The sequence below is a fragment of the Oryx dammah genome, unplaced genomic scaffold, assembly GCF_014754425.2.
Source record: "Oryx dammah isolate SB20612 unplaced genomic scaffold, SCBI_Odam_1.1 HiC_scaffold_3, whole genome shotgun sequence".
Classification (NCBI taxonomy): Eukaryota; Metazoa; Chordata; class Mammalia; order Artiodactyla; family Bovidae; genus Oryx; species Oryx dammah.
Genome location: NW_024070187.1, coordinates 16,073,335 through 16,093,382, shown reverse-complemented (window position 1 = coordinate 16,093,382; position 20,048 = coordinate 16,073,335). Strand labels below are relative to the sequence as shown.

General features: G+C 40.1%; 1 protein-coding gene across 1 annotated transcript in view; it reads right to left on the bottom strand.

Moving 5' to 3' along the window:
- COL25A1 (collagen type XXV alpha 1 chain) overlaps positions 1-20,048 on the bottom strand; it is an 87,167-nt gene that overhangs the window by 44,635 nt on the left and 22,484 nt on the right. Inside the window, exons 4-5 of the mRNA XM_040238378.1 lie at positions 19,796-19,822; positions 17,731-17,775 (exon numbers count right to left, since the gene is read on the bottom strand). Of these exons, the coding sequence (XP_040094312.1) occupies positions 17,731-17,775; positions 19,796-19,822 (72 nt within the window). The remainder of the gene's footprint in view (positions 1-17,730; positions 17,776-19,795; positions 19,823-20,048) is intronic.

The window sequence follows — 20,048 nt, the reverse complement described above, 5'->3', positions numbered from 1 at the left end:
AATTTAAAATGAGTTATTGCTTAAAATTTTTAGCATAGTATAATTTTACATCCACCTTGTCAATATATATTTGTTTCCTTTAAGTACTACATTTTCAGAAAGAACTCATCTAAACAGAAGATGAAAATAATTGCAATCGCCCCGCTTATCCTTAGGTTCATTTTCTTTAGTTTCAATTGTTTAGTCACTAAGTCGTGTCCAACTCTTTGTGACCCCATGGACCGCAGCCTTCCAGGCTCCTCTGCCCATGGGATTTTCCAGGCAGGAATACTGGAGTGGATCGTCATTTCCTTCTTCAGGGGATCTTCCTGACCCAGAGATTGAACCAACGTTTCTTATGTCTCCTGCATTGGCAGGCAGGTTCTTTACCACTGAGCTACCCAAGGTTTCAGTTATCCACGGTCAACTAAGGTCTGAAAATATCAAAAGGAAAATTCTAGAAACAAACAGTTCTAAACTGGGTGCTGTTTTGAGTAGCATGCTAAAATCTGATGTCATCCTGCTCCATCCCACCCAGGACATCAATTATCCCTTTGTCCAGCATATCCTGCTGGGTAGTCACTTCGTAGCCAGGCTAGGTTATCAGATCGACTGTCAGAGCGTCACAGTGCTTGTGCTCGAGTAATCCTTACTTTACTTAATATTCACTCAGTCATGCCCAACTCTTTGCAACCCCATGGACTGTAGCCTGCCAGGCTCCTCTGTCCATAGAATTTTCTAGGCAAGAATTCTGGAGTGGGTAGCCATCCCCTTCTCCAGGGGATCTTCCCAACCCAGGGATTGATTCTCAGTTTCCCACATTGCAGGCAGATTCTTACCATCTGAGCCACCAGGGAAGCCCATTCTACTTAATAATGGCCACAAATGTGAGCAGTTCGGTCTCTTATTGTACCTAATTTCTACATTAAACTTAATCATAGGCATGCACATATAGGAAAAACAACTACTATACATAGCGTTTAGTACTCTCCTCCGTTTCAGGCATCCACTATGGGTCTTGAAACATACTCCTTGCAGATAGGGAGGCGGGGCTGCTGCACAGAACGTGCACCAGCAGCAAATAAAATGAGTGATATTGAGCAAAACACGGTGTCAGTCTTAAAGCTGTTCTCCTGCCTCTGGAGTTGGTGTGGTTGGTGCATATGTGTAATAAAGACTAAAAATGGGCTGCATGGGTCACTGATACCTCTTTAAAACACTGGCTGGATTTCCTCCTGACAGTGACAGTTCACAGAAGGATCTCAGTGGCCACTGGTGTTTCCTGTCCTGCAGGCAGTCATGGTGGGCAGGGGGCAACCTTTTGTGAGGTTTCAGGGCTTGAGAAGCTTTGGCAGCTATTGGGTAGATAACCCTTGGTAGAGGAGGATTCTCTGAAGGCAGTGAAGTGCCCACGGGGACTTCCAGCTAGAACTATCCAAGAAAGAGTCAGGAAAACGGGGTTTATATTCTCCATTCCTCTTTATTCTCTTTCTCTAGAGGCTTCCCTGATGGTTCAGTGGTAAAGAATCCGCCTCCAATGCAAAAGATGCAGGAGATGTGGGTTGGTCCTTGGGTTGGAAAGAGTCCCTGGGGGAGGAAATGGCAACCCACTTCAGTATTCTTGCCTGGAAAAAATCCCATGGATAGGGGAGCTGGGCAGGCATGGAGTTGCAAAGAGTTGGGCATGACTAAGCAGGCAAGCAATTCAGTGTAGTTTAGTCTTCTACACTAGTCCCTAACGCAAGTGAGGATGAACACAAACGGGTGAACACAGGAGGCAGAAAATGACCAACATATTTGACCTTGAAATTTCTAGAATGTATCATTTTACCACACAAAAATAAAAAATAAGACTCCTACCCCTAACTTTAAAGTGTCATTCATGCTCTAAATAAATTCTTTTCAGACACTTTAAAAATGTGGCTACTAGAAAATTCATATTTACATTTATGGCTTGTTTTTGGAGCTCATTTTATGATTCTATCAAACAGCATTGGTTTAAACTATAAAATTCTGTAATTATTATAAGGCGTGATAAACAAAATGCCTTTAAAAGCAGAGAATGAGCACACCAGTATTCAAGCAAGTCAATGTACAGTGAGACTTCAGAATGGAGATGTCCACCGTGGTGTTAAAATCGATCACTGGACTCTGCCAAGGTCTGCCAAGACTCTGCCAAGGTGGAAAGCAGAGGGCAGATGAAGCAGAGGCTGCCGAAGGGCTGGGGGAGCCACAGCCAGGGTGGGGCTAGAGGCTGACTCTAGCAATCTCCTAACCCATTTCCTTGTCACTCACCCACCTCCAACAGTCTCCGAAAAACAAGGCAAGCTTATAAATTCCTTCCCTTCGTTCTCACCAAGGCTGTCCCATCGCATTCAGAGTAAGGGTCCCAGCCAAGGTCTGGCTCTGCTGTTTCTCTGACCTCCCCTTCTACCACTCCAGCCACACTGAACTCTTTGTTCCAAGATACTAAGCAGGAGCTGCCCAGGGTCTTTGCATTTGGGCTTCTCTCCTGTGGACCATCTTCCCTCTGATATCCAGGGATTGAGTCTCACCTTCTTATCCTTGGCACAACTGCCCCTTATTACAGAGGCTGTCCAGAATTCCACCCTCCCTGCTACCACTCCCGATGTCCACCTATATCTGACTTTGCTTCCTCTACTGCACTAATTACCACCCAAGATAAATTTTTTTCTTTTCTGTTTCCCCCACTAGGATTGCCAGATTTGGGAAATAAAAATATAAGACTCAGTTAAATGTTAATTCTGGATAAACAATAAAGAGAAGAGTTTTTAATTAAATGTATCCTAAATATCAAATAGACATAGCACATGAAAAATGATGGGCTGTTTATCTGAAATTCAAATTTTATCGGGCATTTTATATTTTATCTGGTGCCCCGATTTCCCACCCCATCTCCACCACCAGAATATAAACTTAGTTTCTCTTGTTTGCTCCTCTTTCCACATTGCCCAGGAACTATACCTTACGCAATTGTTCAGTACATCTACACCGGAGTAATGAATGAATACAGGAGACGCAAATAATATATATTAGTTGATATGGAAATGTGAAGCCCATACAGGCCTGGTGAGAGCTAGACAGCAAGTCTTCTCTGCTGGGAAACTGGGAAAGACCAACAACTCTGGTGCAAGAGACAGCTCTTTGTCTCAGCTTTGGCAAAAGGCAGTGGTGGGAAAAGAAACGGGGACCCAGGAAGAAGATGGGAGAGACACTGACCCAGCAGTTACACATCCACATTCTGCTGCTGCTGCTGCTGCTGCTAAGTCGCTTCAGTCGTGTCCAACTCTGTGCGACCCCATAGATGGCAGCCCACCAGGCTCCCTGATCCCTGGGATTCTCTCGGCAAGAATCCTGGAGTGGGTTGCCATTTCCTTCTCCAATGCATGAAAGTGAAAAGTGAAAGTGAAGTCGCTCAGTCCTGTCCTACTCTTAGCGACCCCCTGGACTGCAGCCTACCAGGCTCCTCCGTCCATGGGATTTTCCAGGCAAGAGCACTGGAGTGGGGTGCCATTGCCTTCTCCACAGGCCAGCCTAAAATAAAATTGAAAAATAGAGGGACAGCCTGGGGTCAGTGAAGGGTGGGAGGAGTCCCCTGAGAGGCAGGATGCTGAGAATGAGCAGAACGTCCACGGCTGCCAAGGAGAAGCACTGAGCCAGGACTCTGTCGGGGGAGAGTGGTTGCCTGGGGGACGGGAGGCTCCAACAGTTGTGCCTGTGAGTACGGGGACCCAGTCATTATAAACGTTTGCACCTATTTCGTTATCACCTCTCTTCCGTCTGCTCCTCCCCTCACCCTGTGTGCCTCAGTGAAGGGTGAGTAGCAGCTGGGACAATGCCAGTTGTATAATTTATCATGTCATCTCAAGTTCCTCCAAGACCCTTTCAGAACCTACATGTGTCATCATTTCCCTTACAGACTCACTCTAACATCTGCTTTTCCCTAAGCAGAAGCACTCACAGAATAGGCAACATATACATATATGGTGGTGGTTTAGTTGCTCAGTCATGTCTGACTCTCTGCAACCCCATGGACTTATAGCCCACCAGGCTCCTCTGTCCGTGGGATTCTCCAGGCAAGAATACTGGAGCGGGTTGCCATTTCCTTCTCCAGGGGATCTGCCTGATCCAGGAATTGAACCTGGTCTCCTGGATTGCAGGCTGCTTCTTTACCAACTGAGCCACCAGGGAAGCACATTCTGTCAAATGTTTTTTATGCATAAATTGATATGATCATATGGTTTTTCTTTTTTAATCTGCTGATGTGGAAAATTGCATTGATTGATTCTCAAATACTAAACCAACCCTGAATTCCTAGTATAAATGCCATGTAGTCATGATAAGCTACTGTTTTTACATAAAACTGTTGCTAGATATCCACAGGGGATTGATTCCAGGACTCCCAGGGATACAAAAATCCAGAGTTGCTCAAGTTCCATGTAGTCAGTCCTCTGTATTTGAGGGTTCCACACTGGCAGAGTTAACCAACTGCATATAAAAAACTATTATTAGATTTGATTTGCTAGCATTTTGCTTAGAAATTTTGCATCCATGATCATGAAAGATATAGATTCATAGCATTTTTGGGCGGAGGGGCGGGTAATGTCTTGTCTACTTTTGAAATAATAACAATGCTGACCTCACATAGAAATGCTGACAAAAAACATTTTGCCTGTAAGATGATTATCACTAGTTGAGTTTATGCTAAATTGTTTTATTCTTGTCTGACTCTTTGCAACCCTATGAACTGTAGCCCTCCAGGCTCCTCTGTCCATAGGATTCTCCAGGCACAAATGCTGGATTGGGTTGCCATGTCTTCCTCCAAGGGATCTTCCTGACCTGGGGATTGAACCCACATCTCTTATGTGTCCTGCATTGGCAGCTGGGTTCTTTTTCAGTAGCACCACCTATTAATTTCAGACAAAGTAGATTTCAAAGCAAAGATCATTACCAGGAATATGGAACTTCACTGCATAATGATAATGGGGTCAATTTATCAAGAGGACATAGAAATCCTAAATTTTGATGTACCTAATAATACAGCTTCAAAATATGTAAACAAAAACTGATAAAGCTGCAAACAGAAACAGACAAATCCACGATTATGGTTGGAGATTTCAATACCCCTCACTCAGTAATTAATAGAGCGACTTAAATATAAAATCAATAGGACTTAGTCAACTTGAACAATATTATCATTGATAATATGGGGGGTCTTATTTCTTATTATCTTATATGGGGGATCTTATTTCTCTGACCATGGGTCAAACCCGTGCCTCCTGCAGAGGAAGCACAGAGTCTTAACCACTGGACTGCCGCGGAAGTCCCAAGGGCAATGTTTTAGTGGAAAGCAGCTGAGCGAGCCATTCCTGATAGATGGAGAAACACACTCAGAGAGGGAAAGTACCTTTTTCAGAAACAAAATGCTGCAAAGAGGCAGATGTGAGATTAGAACCCAGGTCTTCCAATTCCCTATCTTGTGTTCCTTCTATTTGAATAACTTGTGTCTAAAGAATTTATTCGTATTTATTGAGTTTCTTTTGTCTTTCATTTTTGCATAAAATAAGAAAGCGGCTTATTAGGAAGCCTCCAATCTAATCTTAAGTTTTCTACTTCTGGTCCTGGAACACAGAGCAAATTGCTTGAGCTTCCATGGGGTTTAGCTTTTATTCTATGCAGTGTTTAGGGGCAGATTAAATGCTTACCCTCTCTCAGGTTTAAAGGATTAAGATTTAGTTGTTCTTTTATTAGTAGTAGTTGTTATTTTGTTGGACTAAAGATGTCAGTGGTGGCTCCGTGTTCCTCCGACATCTGATTAAACTTGCTTCAAGTACCAGTTTTACCCACTATGGAAGCCTCGGGCCCCATGCTCAAGTTCTCCCATCTGAATGTCTTCTCTGGTTTGCTTACCATCTGCCTCAGGAAATTCACTCTTCTCAGGCCTTCTGTGGAGAAGGAGATGGCACCCCACTCCAGTACACTTGTCTGGAAAATCCCATGGACGAAGGAGCCTGGTAGGCTGCAGTCCATGGGGTCGCTAAGAGTCGGACACGACTGAGCGACTTCACTTTCACTTTTCACTTTCCTGCACTGGAGAAGGAAATGGCAACCCACTCCAGTGTTCTTGCCTGGAGAATTCCAGGGACGGGGGAGCCTGGTGGGCTGCCATCTATGGGGTCGCACAGAGTCGGACATGACTGAAGCAACTCAGTAGCAGCAGCAGCAGCAGGCCTTCTGTAAGCGCAGGGTTGAACACCTGGTGTTCCTGAAAGGTGTGTCATTGCAGAGCACTCAGACTTTGCTCGTCTTGCTGCCTTCCCCTCTCTTCCGCTTCCACCTCTCCTTCCTCCTTCCTTCCTTCCCACCTTCCTCAGCCACCCTGGGAATTCAGCTTCACGCCCTCTAATGTGGAGCAGTTCAGTAGTTTGTAGCTCCTGCTGGCATGCTCAGCGCTTAATGCTTCTTTTGTTTGTTTCCTGGAGGCAGAGGCTTTGCTACTCATGGAAGAGAAACAGAAAACTCTGACCAGTTGGGTTTGGTCATACATCAGAGAACTGACATCCCTGTAGGGGAGTGCTGTCTCATTTATCCAATCAGCAAACTCCCTCCCTAAAATGAAAATCTCTTTGTCCTCCTTGGTAACATGAATAACAGTAGAAAAGTAGATGGTTCTATCAGTCAGAAACAATGAAAATATCTTATTTCAGATAATCTACTGAAATGGGTTTAACTGCTTAACCTAATACTTAAGCTAAACCTAATAACCAAACATTCATTAGACTTTTAAAAAAGTACAAATATCTAAAAATATAAATAAGAAAACTTGCTAGTTGTCTTATTGTCAATAATACTACAGTATGGACTATTTCAGAAGTAAGTTTGTGGTTAACACTTTTTATTTGAGTTTTTGTACTGCTAATGCAGACAGAAATGTACAAAATATAATTTGAACAAAGAAATTCAAATGCAAAGATATAGCTAAGAATTTAGGGGTCACAGAAAACAGTTAAATTGAGTTTATTTGGGTGAAATTTACACAAACGAGAAGAATGATCTGCCCTGAGCACACCCTTATAAGGTCTAGGGAGAAGTACACATGGATGACACCCCCCCCCCATCCCAGTCCTGCCTGCTAATATCTCCCTCCCGTCTCTTCCAGTTCTCTTATTCTTCAGGAAGGGCCTTGGGAGTCGCGTGTGGACACTACAGCCTGCAAGCTCTGCCCACAGCTCCCCACCCTTAGCTGCTCCAGGCCACTCACAAGTATATGGGTGCACACGCCAGCTGGTGGTTCACCCTTGGAAAAGTGGACCCGAGGAAGAGACCACTACAGACAATGGAAGCAGACTCAGCACAGCGAAGGCAGGAATTCTTGGGTCCTGGGTCCCTGGGCCGTGATCTACAAGTGGGGAGCTGAGCTCTGAGATGGCTTGTCTCCTAGGCCCTGTGGACTCCCCACCCTGTGGTGGGGGACACACCATTAGAGGGACAAAGAGGAGCAAAGAGGAACACTGCCTGGGTCTAAGGAAAACACTGTCCAGTATTCCCTCTTAAACAACTTATGAAAGGTGTGAAAGTTGCCAAAACCCAGCCAGGGAGCATGATGTCACAGTGTGGGGTGGGGTTCTCTTTCCTGTGTATCAGAGAAATTGTTCTCTGTGAGCACTCTTATGGAGAAAAACAGATTAAGAACAAAGGCTTATGTTTCAGGAAGACAAAATATCAAAATGGATGAAGGGGTACGTGAGACAGAGAAGTTTGTTAGGACTGGGATAAGTCAGAAACAACACACTTGCTCAGCTCCGGTGTCTGACACGAATCTCTCCTAAATTAGATAATTAGTATTTACTGCAACTTTCCACATGACTGGGGTTGCTAGAAAAGGAACCACAGTGGTAATAGCTAATTAGCATCTGGCATTCCCCTAGCTGGGCAATGAGGAGGAGGAGGGGACCTATGTGTATTCAATAACAAGGAAACTCAAAAGCGATGTTGGATGTTTGGGGAAAGGCACTCACTCTGGATGTAGATAGGAAAGAATGAAGCCCCAGGCATGATTAGCAGCTACCTTAGAACCAGGAGGAGAGAGGGAATTAGGGGGACCTCAGCAACATGAAAGGCAGACTGATGAAATGGAAGAAATGGGTTCTTAGTGATGAAGCTTAGGTGTCAAGGCTTCAGGCTGCACTAGTGCTGGACTTCCACGTTGTGAATTGAACGTCGCTCAGTCGTGTCCGACTCTTTGCGACCCCATGGACTATACAATCCATAGAATTCTCCAGGCCAGAATACTGGAGTGGGTAGCCTTTCCCTTCTGCAGGGGATCTTCCCAACCCAGGGATCGAATCCAGGTCTCCCTCGTTGCAGGCGGATTCTATACCAGCTGAGCCACAGGGAAGCCCAAGAAAACTGGAGTGGGCAGCCTGTCCCTCCTCCAGGGGATCTTCCTGACACAGGAATTGAACCGGGGTCTCCTGCATTGCAGGCAGATTCGTTACCAATTGAGCTATAAGGGAAGCCCTGGAATTTCACGTTACAGACCAATAAATACCTTTATTTTAAAAATTGGCTCTGTTAAGTATTCTATGACTTGCAGTATAACATGCCTTTGATAATATACCCACTTTTAAAGTTCCTGGAGAAGGAAATGGCAACCCACTCCAGTACTCTTGCCTGGAGAATCCCATGGAGGGAGGAGCCTGGTAGGCTACAGTCCACGGGGTTGCAAAGAGTCGGACACAACTGAGCGACTTCACTTCACTTCACTTTACTTTAAAGATCAAAATCCCAGCTAATTTCTTCTTTCCTAAGTATAATTCCTAGTAGTAAGTTGATGTATTATTCTTTTCACTTGGGAAAAGATGTGCCTAATTATTCACTTTATGGGAAATAGATGGGGAAACAGTGGAAACAGTGTCAGACATTATTTTTGGGGGCTCCCAAATCACTGCAGATGGTGACTGCAGCCATGAAATTAAAAGACGTTTACTGCTTGGAAGAAAAGTTATGACCAACCTAGATAGCATATTGAAAAGCAGAGACATTACTTTGCCAACAAAGGTCCGTCTAGTCAAGGCTATGGTTTTTCCTGTGGTCATGTATGGATGTGAGAGTTGGACTGTGAAGAAAGCTGAGTGCCAAAGAATTGATGCTTTTGAACTGTGTTGTTGGAGAAGACTCTTGAGAGTCCCTTGGACTGCAAGGAGATCCAACCAGTCCGTTCTGAAGGAAATTAGCCCTGGGATTTCTTTGGAGGGAATGATGCTGAAGCTGAAACTCCAGTATTTTGGCCACCTCATATGAAGAGTTGACTCCTTGGAAAGACTCTGATGCTGGGAGGGATTGGGGGCAGGAGGAGAAGGGGACGACAGAGGATGAGATGGCTGGATGGCATCACTGACTCAATGGACGTGAGTCTGAGTGAACTCCGGGAGTTGGTGTTGGACAGGGAGGCCTGGCGTGCTGCAGTTCATGGGGTCGCAAAGAGTCGGACACGACTGAACTGAACTGAACTGAACTGAATTATTCATGGAAATGGTAAATGCTTATGTCTAATGGGAAAATTAGACATAATTTTCAAAATGATCAGTGAAGTATAGTAGAAAGAGACAATACCTCTTACAAACATTCACTTACGTACTCAGGAGGTTTCTGAGTCGTGGAGTTCCTAATGCTCCCAATTCAAAGTGGAAAATAGTCTTTTCTTATTTAATAGTGTTTTAAATTAAACAGTTACATTCATTACTTCCTTTATTTTGTCCAATTAAGCTTTGCAATAAACATGACAATCCTCATTTGACAAATGAGGAAACTAAATTCAGAGAAGGAAAGTAACTTGTCTAAGACCATACAAATACTGAACCACAGACGCGGGATTCCCTGAATTTAAAATCCATATTCTTGACAGTTGTAGCAGACTGACTGACTTTGAAGTTGGAATCTACTACAAACACCTTGGTGACCATAGGCAAAATATCCTTTCTGTGCCTTGGTTTCCTCATTAATGCACTGGAGTTAATAATAGTTTCCATGTCACAGCACTGCTGTGAGGAATACGTGGGGTAAACTTAGGAAGAGCTTGACAGTCAGTGCTGAATACATGTTAGTAAATATTACACACTGCCCTCTCCTATTGTCTGTGTTAGGCAGAGAAGACACAGAAGGTCTAGAAGGAAATTTGATCTCTCCTAAATTAACCCCACTGATGCTGTTTCATGGTTCCTCTGTGGCTCAGATGGCAAAGAATCTGCCTGCAACGTGGGAGACCCAGATTCGAACCCTAGATCAGAAGACTGCCTGGATAAGGGATAAGCAACCCACTCCAGTATTCTTGTCTGGAGAATCCCATGGACAAAGAAGCCTGGTGGGCTACACTCCACAGGGTTGCAAAGAGTCAGACACAGCTGAGCTACTAACACACACATATACACATGCCGTTTCACAGCTGGATAATGGTTCCTATCCCCTTGGCAATGTCACCTGGTATGGAACAGCTGTGCTCTGTGTGTGTGTGTGTGTGTTTGTGTGTGTGTGTGTATGTGCACATGCACGTGTGCGCTTGTTTGTGCTCAGTCATGTCTGACTCTTTGCAACCCTATGGACTGTACCCCACCAGGCTCTGTCCATGGGATTCTCCAGGCAAGAATACTGGAGTGGGTTGCCACTTCCTCCTCCAGGGATCCTCCCCACCCAGGGAACAAACTCACATCTCAGTGTCTCCTGCACTAGCAGGCAGATTTTTTTTTACCACTGAGCCACCTGGGAGCTGGGTAAAAATTAAGCTTATAATTGTCAAAATAAGTTACTTCATTGAAGCCTTATTTTTAATGCAAATCTCAAAATCAAGAGTGTCATTCAGAGATCAGATCTAATGATAAAAGAACAGGCTTTGTGATTTATATCAACTAACTATTTTAGCGGTAAGAAATCTGCAAAAAAAAAAAAAAAGTAGTCTAGGTCCTATAGTGGTTAATAATATGGTGTTTTAGAAACAAAATTCTAAGACCAAGGTTGTCTAACTTGATCTGGAAGTACTACAATGTGGTGATATTTTCCCTTCTCTTTGCCAACTGCTGTTCACTATTTAAGCTGCACCTGAAGTTGCCTATTCAGGGAAGCATTCCTTGCCTTTTTGCACCAGGACAGGCTGCCCTGTGCTTCTCTGCAGTAGTACTTAACATACTGTCATTTAACAGATTTTTAGTGTACCTATTTATATCATGTCCTTATCTCCCTATTGGCTGAAATTCCATGAGGGCAGAGACCGCTTTAATGTCAGTGCTCAGATGTGCCTTGCACCTACTAGTAAGGACTGAAAAAAGATCTGTTGGATGAAAGATTGAAGAAACCGGCAAATAATCAACGAATACATTTAATGTAAGTATTTTCCCCCTCAAATCATCAGGTTATATATGTAGTTTAATTTGATTTAGTAAATAATATTTTGCTGATCCTATCTATAAAATATAGTGCCTTTTCAATTAAAATGGAATATAAGTGGACTTGAAGTCATAATTCAGTTAAAGATATTTGGCTTCTTGTTTTGTTTTGCAACATCCTGTGATCAACTTTCTTTCCTCTCATATCCAATCCTATTTGATTTCCGCACTTATCCCATTTCCTCAACTATTTACTCTTACCTCTCCCAGTATCTTCATTTAGTAGGATCGTAACGAGTATTAAAATTTATAGCAACATGCCTAAATGAGGTCAAAGGAAAGTGTATATGCTTTTTTAATTACCATCATTTTTTAAATTTCAAGTCAGGAAGCATTACATTACTTCCTTCAACCAACTTTTTATTCCCTTCTAAAGGAATTTAAATTTAATTATATAAAGGATAGAAATATCTTTTGTTTCACTCAATCGGTAAAATTAAGTGAAAAGTTTCTTTAAGAGTAAACATATATAAAATTGTCTCTGAGTATATGCATAGAACTCAGAGATGATGTGATTTTACTATATGAAATATTCTGTAGATGAATGGCCAATAGGCAGATGAAAAAATGCTCAACATCACTAATCATCAGGAAAATACAAATCAAAACCACAAGGAGATATCTCATGGTGCCTGTCAGAAGACCTATCATCAAAAAGACACAAAATAACAAACGCTGGTGAGGATGTGGAGAAAAGGGAATCTTGTACTCTGCTGGGGAGATTGTAAATTGGTATAGCCACTATGGAAAACAGGATGGAGGATCCTCAGAAATTTAAAAATAGAACTACCACAGGATCTAGGAAGTCCACTTCAGGGACTATATCCAAAGGAAATGAACACGCTAACTTAAAAAGACACCTACATCCCATTTTCACAGCAAGATTATTTACAACAGCCAAAACATGGAGACAGCCTAGGGTCCATCAGCAATGAGTGGATAAAGAAGTGATACTGTTTAGCCATAATCAGCGAGGAAATCCTGCCATCTGTGACAACACGGGTGAGCCTTGAGGGCATTCTGCTAAGTAAAATAAGCCAGACAGAGAAAGATAAATACTTTATGGTCCACCTTTATGTGGAATCTAAACAAAAACAAAAACAACAAAAAAACCAAACTCATAGAAAGAAATAAGATTCGTAGTTCTCAAAGGTTGGGGTTGGAGGTTTTTCGGAAGGAGGAATTGAAGGAAGGTGGGGAAGGTGACCTTCACCAAAGGCACAAACTTCCAGTTTATAAGACAATGGAGATGTAAGGCACAAGACAATGAGTATAGTTACCACTGTTGTATGATGTGTATGAAAGTTCTTAAGAGAGTAATCCTCAGTTCTCGTTATAAGGAGAAACATTTTTTTCCATTTCTTTTTATTGTATCTACATGAGATGATGAATGTTAACTAAATTTATTGTGGTAATCATTTCATTATATGTGGAAGTCCAACCTTTATGCTGTATACCTTATCTCAATAAAACTAGAAAAAAGAGAAATATCCTGTAATAGGAAAGCAATGATGCTGCTTCAAGAAGAAAGAAAGCATCCTATTTTCATATTTATCAGAGAAAACACAATCATGTATTACTAGAACTATAATATACACAGTCACCAACTTCCAAAGATAGAAAAATTAATAAAAATAATTTAACCAGCAAAGTATTAAATTGCTATAACACACTTTCCCCAAGCTATTAATTAATCTGGAATAAAAAACCAGTCACTTTATTTACACTATATATCTTTTCTTAAAGTGTAAAATTGGAAAGTTATAAATACATTTGGTAATAGATCACTTGGTAAATTTAAGCTAACTAGACAGGAAATAAACAGAACTACAATATATTCAAATCCTTCAGGAATTTAACTCAGACATTTTAATGATAAAGTCAAGGTTGCAAAAGAGAAGAGTTTTATTTAGTGGTTCCAGAAAATGAATCAGGAATAAAAAAGTATTGAGTTCATTGTATACAGCTCACTGTATAGACTTGAATAAACAGCTTGACCTTTGAAAGTCTGAGGGCTTCCATTTATCTGCTCTCTAAATATACTTACAATAAAAATGCCATTAGAAGTATGCTGTGAGGATTAATGTCAGTGAAAAACTGTGAGACTCATGGATAAGAGATGAAAAGGAACTCTAAATACCACAGCCATAAACTAATTAAATTTTAATGTTACTTAAAAAAATCACATAGTTATCTGGGATAGATTCATGGATGATACATTAATATCAACATTTTATTTATACTGTATTTCAAGTTTTAGATATAATAAACCCTAGCAAGCATTTGAAAAATACATGAAACAAGATCATCCGATACTTATCTTCTGCTTTGGAAACAATCCCTATGATTCTGGGTCCTCAGAAAAATTCTAGCCTGCTTAGACAAAACTCTATGGGGAGAGAGCCTGGTTGGGTTACAGTCTGTGGGGTCACACAGAGCTGAGCACGACTGATCATGTACACATGCAGATATGTATCTCTTCATGTATGTATTGCATGCCTGAGTGTGTGTGAGAGAGAGAGGAGGGATGAATCAAATAGCATGAATAAAATGTTTATAATATCTCTGAACCAACAAGATCTATTTGTGAGAATTACAAAAGTTTCTGTGCTGAATAAATTAGCCAGAGGCAAAGAAGGCAACATTTATTTCTTTTTAGCTAAGACCTAGCATTAAATTTCGGAGAAGGCAATGGCACCCCACTCCAGTACTCTTGCCTGGAAAATCCCATGGACGGAGGAGCCTGGTGGGCTGCAGTCCATGGGGTCGCTAGAGTCGGACACGACTGAGTGACTTCACTTTCAATTTTCACTTTCATGCATTGGAGAAGGAAATGCAACCCACTCCTGTGTTCTTGCCTGGAGAATCTCAGGGACGGGGGAGCCTGGTGGGCTGCCGTCTGTGGGGTCGCACAGAGTCGGACACGACTGAAGCGACTTAGCAGCAGCAGTAAATTTTCCCTAACTGCTTTGGCTATTGGAAACAAGTTCAAATTATGGAAACAACTGCTTTTAGATTTGGGAACAGAGAGGGGAAAAGAGACACCTGTGACTTTTTGTGGATGCACACTATCTCTTAAAGACTTAGATATAAATTAGAACAGCCCCTTCTCTCACTCTACAATGAAGCCACCTTGAGCCCATACAGGAAGAAGTTTCAAAGGCTACACATGAGCTCTAAGAGCACAGAGAGTCTGACTCCAGACAGCACTCCTCCAAGACCCCACACCGGTGAGTGAGCTTTCAAAGTAGTGTGAGAAATGTCTTTCTCTTTTCTGTGGTACTTGTATTCCTACTATTGGGAATGGGGTGCATTGCGACTGGAGACAGCAGGTAGCACAGAAATATTTTACCTTCTTGTGTGAGTTTACACCTTCATTTTCTTCCTGGCTTCTTGTCCTGTTAGAGGGTAAGCCTAGGGCTCCTTTGTTGCAATTCTTGAAGTGCTATACTATTAATACTACAGATAGTTGATAATATTTATTGAGCACCTATTATATTATGTTCACTTTAGACATATTATCTCGTTAATATTGCAAAGTCTATATTAATATTTTATACAGGAGCCTTAGAAACATTAAGTAACTCACACAAAGGAGGACAAAGACTTGAGGCTTCCTTTCTCAGACTGCAGAGACCACATATCACACTGTCTCCCACTTTTCACAGAAGGGTGTTTAGTAGCCCTTGATAGATTATAAAGCTGCTGCTGCTAGAAGGGGCTAGATTGGAGTTTAATGCCATGTTACTGCTTCTGTAAGTCTGTTTTCCTAATACAATCTGAAGAATTGGAGGACCATTATAAAAATAAGAAGTATTCAGATTAACAATCAAGTTGACCAAAACTGAAAGGAAAATAATGTTAAAAAAAAAAAATCACCATCAAGTTATTGGCCAAAGTCAGTCACCTCATCTGAATGGATAGAAAATATTTTAGTGGAAGACAAGTTAAATATTTGCTTAATACAGTCATTTTCTTTCTCTCTTATAGTAGAGAAGTTTCTAAAAATGTTCTAGTTATTTGCCATGTTTCTGATAGCTTAGAAATAATATCCTTCCTTAACCAATACTTGAAAATGATCTAAGCATCAAAAGTTCTCTGGAAAAAAATGAAATTGTATCATGCAAAGAAGATATTTTCTCTAGACAGTTTAAGAACATCAAGGTGCTTAAAAATTTATTAATGTGATTCTAGCCTCTCTTTCTAGAGAAATAAATTTTAGAGAACCAAGGCAAAGTTCATTGCTCTAAGTGTAAATTATCAATATTACTCTATTTCCAGCTTTGTTTTTACTGTCTAAATGACCTGCTACTTAAGTGACTAGCTACTTAGATTTTTTTGTCCTTTATTGTCCTAAAGATGATATAGCAAATATTACAGATGTTAGATAATGGCTATCATTAAAAGAAATTCTATAAACAAAGTTTTAGTTAAGTTATATGAATGAAAAACAAATCTTGAACTACATTTTGCTGATACCTTCATAAAAGTATGAAATCATTTAGCGTCCCTAGATTTTACAGAAAACCCTTAAAAATGCCACAAAGATGTATAACAAGACATAAAGCTGCAAATATTAACTATTTCCTTTAAATATAATTTAAACTTGGTGACTAGGACAAGAAAATGTCACATTCCTTTCTCTTGCTAAGGAAATTGCATACTTCCTTTGGAAAAGGAAAGAATACGCAGTCTTCACAAGCATATATGTGACAGTTTTAAACTTGTGGACCTGTTTTGTTTCAGGGTAAAGTTTTCAATGAATTTCCATGATTATTTCAAAGTTGAAAAAGAAACAAAGTAAAAGCAAAACATTAACTTTACGTGTACAAATATTAAAATAACATTTACGTTTTATCTATATTTTGTCCTTTCCAAATATTATCCTGTTGTATAATTTTCAAATTCATCATAGAATGAATATGCTCTCAAATTTTTACTTATGTTTCCCTCCATGATCTACAATATTCTAAATGGAGTATTGATCCTCTGTCTTTATCAGGATCTGTGAAGCAAACAGGTATGCATTTTACTAAGTGGGAAACAGCAGTGACAGGGGCCCTGAACTACTGATGAGCGCCCAGTGTTTGCTTTATGGACCACAGGCTGCCGTAAGATTCGGTTAAGAACACTAATTTTACTTGGGAATCAAGGAATTCTGGAAATAGAGAGTCTCTTACAACAGAGGTCAATCAAATATCCAGGATTTCACTAAAATGAGCTGAAGAAAAAGTTTAATAGCAATATCAGACATGGATGTAAGGGCTTTATGCCTATTTCCTCATTTAATCCTCATAGTAACCTTATGAGGTAGGAATTGCTTGTCTCCTTTTTAAAGATGAAGAAATTGAGGCCAGAGAATTCAAGGACTTTGTCAAGATTTACATTCTCTGAGCTGCAGATCCATGCTCTTGGTCACTTCGTAGGTTTTAAATTGTCATTGTCTATGTCTCATGGAGAAAAAAGAGGGATGAGCCAGAAGAGGTCAAAAGGAGGTCTATTCTGTCCATAAGGGCTGGGCCCTTTTTGATTTCGATTCAGAATGCCTGGATTTCAAGTCCTCTGGGAACACAAGCTGGGTCACAGGATCTCAAAGGGCCAGCCCAGAAGCTCTGAGGGAGACAGGAAAGTCCCTGGCTCAGCTCCCCGGCCCCTGGCAGACTGGCCTGCAGTGACTTTGGTAATTGCTTTGTCCCACTGGCAAGTATGTTGCAGGAAAAAATGCACACAGGCACACAGATATATCTATGTAGAGCTGTGGGTTGTTTTTTTTTTTCAAGTTTTTTTTCCCCTTCATTATTAATAGTACAATAAAAGCATGCTATCAGAGTTTAGCAAATCTATTTAATTCTTAATATTGCTTAGCTGTAAAAAAAAGCTTGCATCTGAATTCACGATCCCAACAGCATCTGTCTGTAGGGATAACTTTCGTTAATGCAAGAAATAATACATATTAGTCTGCTATAACAAGAATAAACCAGAGTATACTTTATCACAATCAATGTTAAATACTATATTTCTCCTACTCCAAATATATTTATGAGAAAGATACCAATGTATCTCATATATATCAAATAAAATGAAAAATTGTCTAAGAGTTTTTGGCTATTTAATGCATTCATTTAAAAATTAAACTAATTTGATCATTTGCAACATAGTTTTCCTATATTTCAAAAGTATATATAATATTTTAATAAGGATATAAACTTATTACCAACATTACTGATTAGAACAACTTTGTGATTTTAATCCTCCTCAAATGATCAAAAGTAGTATATTCTATGGAACTCACCTTTTGTCCATTCATCCCTGGAATTCCAGGTACTCCAACAGAACCCTAAGGAGACATATGATTAAAATAAATTGATATCATAAGCACAAAATAGTTCAATTCTAAATTTATGTCATATTAATTATGTCAGCTATCACTTTATCTTACTAAAACATACTTGAGAGGCTATGTTTTTCAGATCTTATCTACTGTGTTCTAACACACAATAATGTAAACAGAATCATCAAGCTTTTCCAAAAGCCATGAAGTTAAATCTCATCATGTTTGTAAATATCTACTTAACCCTAATATGACTTTAAAGAATTTCACATCATAAATTGAGATCCAAAGCTATCAGAAGGCCTCATGGCTCCAAATTTGGGTGGTTTTGAGAATTAAATAGGCTTAGTTTCATCTCAAAAAAGCTTAGCTGTACCAGTAACTCTTGAATTTCATGAAATTAAATACCATAAAATAAAAGGTAATGAAAACAACAACCACTATAAGGGACCCGTGTTGTAAAAAGTGAAATTTGTTGTATTTGAAGCATTTCCCCCAGACTCAGGGAGTATGTTTAAACCATGTGAGGGTGACTATATCTTCCAAAGTAGACTAAGCAGGATGCCGCAAATGGTGAGCATAGACTCGGAACAATACTAGTCCTATACATCGAATATTATAATATTATGTTGTCCGCGTGTATGCACACACACTTGCATGTGTGCACACATGAGCACTGGGGTGATTAGGATAGAAAAGAAAAGTAGTTACTACCTGAGAAAATCTTACATTTAACTAGATACAGAAACATTAACAAAATTTTTCAAATAGTGATGTCATTTTCCTCCACACATCTTCCTTTGAGGCTCTGGAGAAATCATTTTTTAAATAGAATGTGCTTATTTTTTGTTTAGCACTATAAAACAGATTTTTCTTAGTAGGTGTGTGATATTAAATTTTTTTAAGAATAATGGAAAAGATTAAAATAGTAATTAGAAGTCCAAAACTTCTCTAAAACATAGTCTATTAAAAATATAGTCATTTCATGCAAAAAAAAAAAAATTGAAATGGCAAGCTCCTTAGTGCTTTCTTGGTGATTATATTGAGTGGGTCATTAAAGGACTTCCCAAAGCCTGAGGAAGTAATTTTATCCTGGTAGCATGTGGATTAGGGTAGCTTTACAATTTCACACCATACTTAATAGAGACATTATTGCGAAGGACAAAGTGTTCCTATACACAAGTTGTCTCACTACACACTGGCTTGTACTTGGTTTGCGGGATCATGTTTCAACAGATGCCACATGCCCAAGCTTGGGGGATAAACGTCTCTATCTTTGACGGATTCCAAAGATAAAGAATAATCACTTTTCCACCTGTTGTAATATAATAATAATAATTATTATTATTTTGGTTATCTGCAGGTTAAATATCCTTTTATGTCCTCCTTGTAGGGTGGGAGGTGGATGGGGAGTGGGGGTTTAGTGATGTTTTGTTCGCAAAGGGCCATCTACCTGCTACTGATGCATTAACCACTGCAGAATTGATGTAATTTTAGAAGTGTTAGACTCTCTTCTCCAGAATGAAAAGGGTCAAGTCTGATGGCTCTGGATAATGTTGAAATAACAATTGGGAAGCCATTTTTTTGGGTTGCTTCAGCAAAGGGAGATACTAGTGGGCCACTTGAATATAGCCAGCAAGCAACAAATACATTCTTTGTTCTAGTCTGTTTAATGGTCCTTTGACAATCATATATTTGTGCAAGACCATGCATTTAATTTGCTATGTCTAATGACCCTTCAGATTTCTAAGTTTTGTCACAATGTTTTACTAGTATTGGAATTAAAAACTCAATAACCTACACATTTGGCAGACAGCTTAAAAAGAGTCTGCTCTGGATTTATTGGACTTTCTATAATGGAGTCAATTAGAAATCTAATGGCTCACATTATATGACTGTATTTTTAGAAAGCAGAACAAACCAGACTGCTTTGGTATGGCTCACAGTAGCTAATTCCGTTCCCTTCTCAGGCCAGTCATTAGGCGATGGGGATATAATTACTTTCACAGTATTGTTTATACTCTACCTTTTGTCCTGGAGGTCCTAGAGGACCCTAAAAAAGAAAAACAATTCAATTAACATAATATTGTAACCATTTTAAACTTAAATGACAGATTAAAGTTGTCCTATTCTGTAAGGTTCTCTTTGCTGAAATATGCTGATGTTGTGTACATCAAGGAAAATGAGAATTTTCGCTTGGAAGTACACAATGGGTCTTTTCTTCTCTCTTGTTCTCTTTTGAAGAACGTTATGCAGTAGGATCCCGATTTTTGCTTTTA